The sequence below is a fragment of the Octopus bimaculoides genome, chromosome 14 (assembly GCF_046866305.1).
Source record: "Octopus bimaculoides isolate indiv1 chromosome 14, ASM4686630v1, whole genome shotgun sequence".
Lineage (NCBI taxonomy): Eukaryota > Metazoa > Mollusca > Cephalopoda > Octopoda > Octopodidae > Octopus > Octopus bimaculoides.
Genome location: NC_142941.1, coordinates 14,361,654 through 14,366,653, shown reverse-complemented (window position 1 = coordinate 14,366,653; position 5,000 = coordinate 14,361,654). Strand labels below are relative to the sequence as shown.

Sequence of the window (5,000 nt, the reverse complement as noted above, 5' to 3'; positions counted from 1 at the left end):
CCAAATATCTGGCAGGAGTAAATAAAAAAGGGGAAAACATATGCAGGTACTTGGGTGATTGTATATTGTGAGGAAGGTTGTAAACAGTATTGCGTGCACAGGTAGGTGGTGGTAGTGGTGGTGGTGGTGGTGGTGGTGGTGGTGATGGTGGTGGTGGTGGCAGCAGGGTGAGGTACAGAAAACAGTCAGGGAAAAAGACCCCTACAAGTCTCCTTTCTGTCTCCTCCTATTCTGAAATTGTTTACAAAGTGGGTAAAATTTAGACATTTTTATATTATATTCTTAATACTATGGGAAGAGAGAAGATGGGTAGGGACTGGCCATTACTGCTGACCTGCCAACTGGAGGATGTTAAGGTTTAGGGTCAAAGTACCTGAGGAAAGTTGGGACACTATCTGATGGCATTTTTTTTTTGGCTGAAAGCTGGTCATAAATACGACTGAATCTGCTGGTATATCTTATAGATTTATCTACTAGTCATACAGGAAAAATTACGATAAACACAACTTTATATTATTAGTTCCTACTTATAGTGGTTAGTTAGCAGAATTAGTAGCATTCTCGACAAAATGCTTAGCAATATTTCATCTGTCATTATGTTCTGAGTTCAAATTCCACTGAGGTCAACCTTGCTTTTCATCCTTTCGGGGTTGTTAAGATAAGTACCAGTTGAATACAGGGGTTGATGTAATTGACTAACCCCTACTGTAAAATTTCAGGCCTTGTGCCTACAGTAGAAAGAGTTATTAGTTCCTATGTACGGTTCACCATTATGGGTGTTTGGAATCCTGCATTGGCTGTTCCAGGTGCATTTGGATGCTTAACCAGAACACAATCATCAGGGAACACTTTATCGCATTAGGTTACAGAGAGAAGCATTCAAATACTCTTTGAGCATCCGATGCAAGGTTCCAAGTAGCCACAATGGTGAAACATACGTAGGAACTAATAATATAAACTTGTGTTTATTGTAATTTTTCCTACATTTGCTCTGCATTCAACACTAGTAATACCACTAAGTATAATAATAACTGAACCACTATATTGGAAACAGAGTCAATGACAATAACCTACGCAGCGGTCTAAACTTAACTAGACCAATTATACCTCTCTTTGTACACACAAAATACACTCTAATAATGCTGCTTGATTATCATAAATTTAGTCTTGTTTTATTATATGTTGGTACCACTTTATGGAATGGCCCACAAGTGTAAGTAAGCAGTGGTAGTATTTACCATAGCTACAAATTGCCTTGTGAGTGATACTGAGTAACCAGTGAGTGTGCAAGAGCCTATTGGATGCATAGTATCAGTAATTCAGTTATTCAACAGGCCAGCTTCCACTCACACTTACTTATACTGATTTTGCCTGCACAAAAACACTGCAAGGTCCATTTTTTTTTTACCTTTAATGAAATTGAAACTAATCTGTTGAACAGGAAACAGAGAATGAGAAAAGGGGGAAGTAACTTTGTTGCTATTAAATGCAATGAAGTCTGGGTTCTCTGTGACACTCTACAACATGCCTTCCTCTTTCCTAGCTTTGGTCTGGGTCAGTCACCAAGGGACTCTACACAGGCATGAAAGTAAAACAGCAGCAGCAGCAGTACCATGACAACAACAACAACAACAACAACGACGACGACTGTAACAAAACCAAATGAACAATAACATCAATAACAGCAAAAATAAAAATAAACGCTTACAACAGCAGCACATTAACCACAACAACAACAACAACAGCAACAACTGCAATATCAACAACCACAACAACAGCAGCAGAAGTAGTTGTAATGAGTGTTATAAGATCAACTGTCATCACTGCTTGACTTATACACACACACACACACACACACACACACACACACACACACACACACACAGAGGGTGGGCATCCACACAGTTTCCATTCATTCACAAGGCATTAGTCAGCCTGGGGCTATAGTAGAAGACACTTATCCAAGGTACCATGCAGTGGGACTGAACCAGAAACTATGTGGTTGCAAAGCAAGCTTCTTAACTTCTTAACCACACATTTGTGCCTTTTGAATCACCAGATACACCATCATCCACTTCCACCTTGCCACCAACACTGCCAGCGGAGACAAAGACATGCAGCCTAGTGGTTATGATGATGGACTCATGATCATAATATTGTGGGTTCAATTCCTGAACTGGGTGATGCATTGAGTTCTTGAGCAAGGCATTTGGTGAAAGTGACTGGATCTGTAGAGCGTGAAGAATTGGATTCTTTATGGCGACAATGCACTCTATCACCAAGCTTTCCTCACTCTTGAGTTTCTCACCAAAAATATCATGGTATCACTTCTGTACCTGCCCTATTCACCAAATTTAGCACCTGTAGACTTTCATCTTCCCCAAGATGAAAATGCAGCTCAAAGGTTACCATTTTAACACCGTTGTCAAGATCCAGGACAAATCACGGCAGGTCCTTGACTTGCTTATGGAAAACGACTTTCAGGCTGGATTCCAAAAGTGATAGGAATGCTGGGACCGGTGTATTGTCGAGCACGGTGACTATTTCAAAGGAGACGATGTTAAAACTTTGGTAAATATGTTATTTTCTATTAAATATAATTAGTCCAGAGACTTTTTGATACCACCTTGTACGTTTGCCAAGAGAGTGTCTATGTCTGCTCACAAATACATATGCGTCTAAAACAATTAGCAAAAGCATGATACATGTTGCAGAGTCATATTCACTCATGAGTGACAGCTGTCTGTATTTGTAAAATATGTGGCTTCTGTATGAAGAAACAGATCAATGTTGAAGCTTTAATACTTGAGGAGGGAACCTCTCTCTATGTGGATATGCCACATGTATGAAATAGCAACCAAGTCATCCTCACATCACATTCTCTGGTCATAAATAATGGAGAAGGAACTCAATGCATAATGTGGCCTACTTCTAACACCTCACTATAAAAAAATGGGACGGTCACAGCTGGAGTGGCTTCTGTGTGAAGAAGCAAACCAGTGATCAAACTTTAAGTAGGGAGCCTTAAGTATTACATGCAAGAAATAGCAGCCAGGTCATCCTCACAATGCACTCTACCTTTGTAAATAAGGGAAGGAAACTTGTTGAATAATATAGTCCTATGTACCTGCTTCCATTACCTTCCTATAAAAGAATGGAAAGGTCTCTACTAGGATTTCTTTCATCATATAAGTCTGTTGGATGAAGGTCAGCCTGGGGAGAAACAACAACAACACAACAACAGCAGCAACAACACCAAAAACAACAACACTGAGAGTAATAATGATAGCAACTACAATGATGACAACACTGACAACAGCAACAGCAACAACAACAACAACCACAGCAACAATGAGAATAGTAACAATATCGAGAACAACAATCACAACAACAGTAACAACAACAGTAACAACAACAACAACAACAACAACAATCACAACAACAGCAACAACCACAACAGCAACAGTCATACCAGCAAAAAGAAATAAGTTCTTATACAGGCCCAGCAGGGCTACAGACCCATAAATGGAAGAGATTGACCCCAGTGCTCAACTGGTACTTATTTTATCAACCCAGAAGGATCAAAGGCAAAGTTGTCCTTGCTGAAATTTGAACTCAGAACATAAGGACAGCATTTTGTCCTGTGTACTGACAGTTCTACCAGCTCACTGTCTCTTGCCACCATAATAATAACAATAATAATAATATGAAAGTTTGGCTCAAAGCCAGTAAATTTAGTGAAAAGGGGTTAGTTGACTTTATCAGACCCAGTACTTAAGTGGTACTTTATTTTATGCGCTCTGAAAAGATGAAAGGCAGAGTTGACCTCAGCAGAATTTGAACTCAGAATGTGAAGATGGACAAAATGCCGCTAAGGATTTTATCCAATGCACTGACAATTCTGCCTTAATTAAAATAATGGTGATGATGATGATGATCATCATCATCATTGTTTAACGTCTGCCTTCCATGCTAGCATGGGTTGGACGATTTGTCTGAGGACTGGCGAACCAGATGGCCACACCAGGCTCCAATTTGATTTGGCAGAGTTTCTACAGCTGGATGCCCTTCCTAACGCCAACCACTCCAAGAGTGTAGTGGGTGCTTTTACGTGCCACTGGCACGAAGGCCAGTCAGGCGGTAATGGCAACGGCCATGTTCAAAATGGTGTTTTTTACATGCCACCTGCACAGGAGCCAGTCCAGCGGCACTGGCAACGACTTCGTTCGAATGTTTTTACATGTGCCACTGGCACAAGTTCCATAATGATGATGATGATAAAAATGATGATGATGATGATGATGATGGTACTTTCTTTATTTTTTTATGGGTACAAGGCCATAAATTTGAAGGAAAGGTTCAGTAAATATTATCGACTTTAGTACTTGACTGGCGCCTTTATGGATAAAAGGCATAATTGACCTTGACATGATTTAAATTCAGAATGTTAAGAGACACCAAACCAAGAAGAAAGGGCTATAATGGTTGTGCAATCTTAGCTCCAAGGTAGTGAGCTGGGGCCTAGCAGAACTGTTAACGCATTGGGATGGAATCCTTAGTGGCATTTCTTCTGCTTTTTACATTCTGAGTTCAAATTCTGCTGAGGCCATCTTTGTCTTTCATCATTTCTGAGTCAATAAAATAGAGTAGCGTCAAATAAGTGAGATCGATGTAATCAACTTGTCCCCTCCCTTCAAAATTGTTGGCCTTGAATCCTGTAATGGACTGGTGTCCTGTTTAGAGGCACCGTTGTGATCTGGGTAACCTGCCTTATAAGTCTGAGGGCTCTAGAAAAAAAAATCTTAGCTGCAGCCCTAATTGATCTCAAACTATTTAGTATTAATAGTGAGCACTTGGGTCTTATCTTGAACTGGGATTCATAACCAAAGAACTTCCAATGATCCTAACCAGCCAGCTCTTAGCCTTAATTAATGAAAGTAGGAATCAGTCAAGCATTATTTTATATCTATATTAATCACTAAAATAACATCAAATTTATG

At 39.8% G+C, this 5,000-nt stretch overlaps 1 protein-coding gene across 4 annotated transcripts in view; it reads right to left on the bottom strand.

Moving 5' to 3' along the window:
* Window positions 1-5,000, bottom strand: part of LOC106880782 (protein slit) — a 383,833-nt gene that overhangs the window by 27,381 nt on the left and 351,452 nt on the right. For all 4 annotated transcript variants that reach the window (XM_089362359.1, XM_089362357.1, XM_089362360.1 and 1 more), the window contains one exon: window positions 1-8. This exon is cut by the window's left edge and continues 61 nt beyond it. In XM_089362359.1, coding sequence (XP_089218485.1) covers window positions 1-8 — 8 coding nt within the window. The remainder of the gene's footprint in view (window positions 9-5,000) is intronic.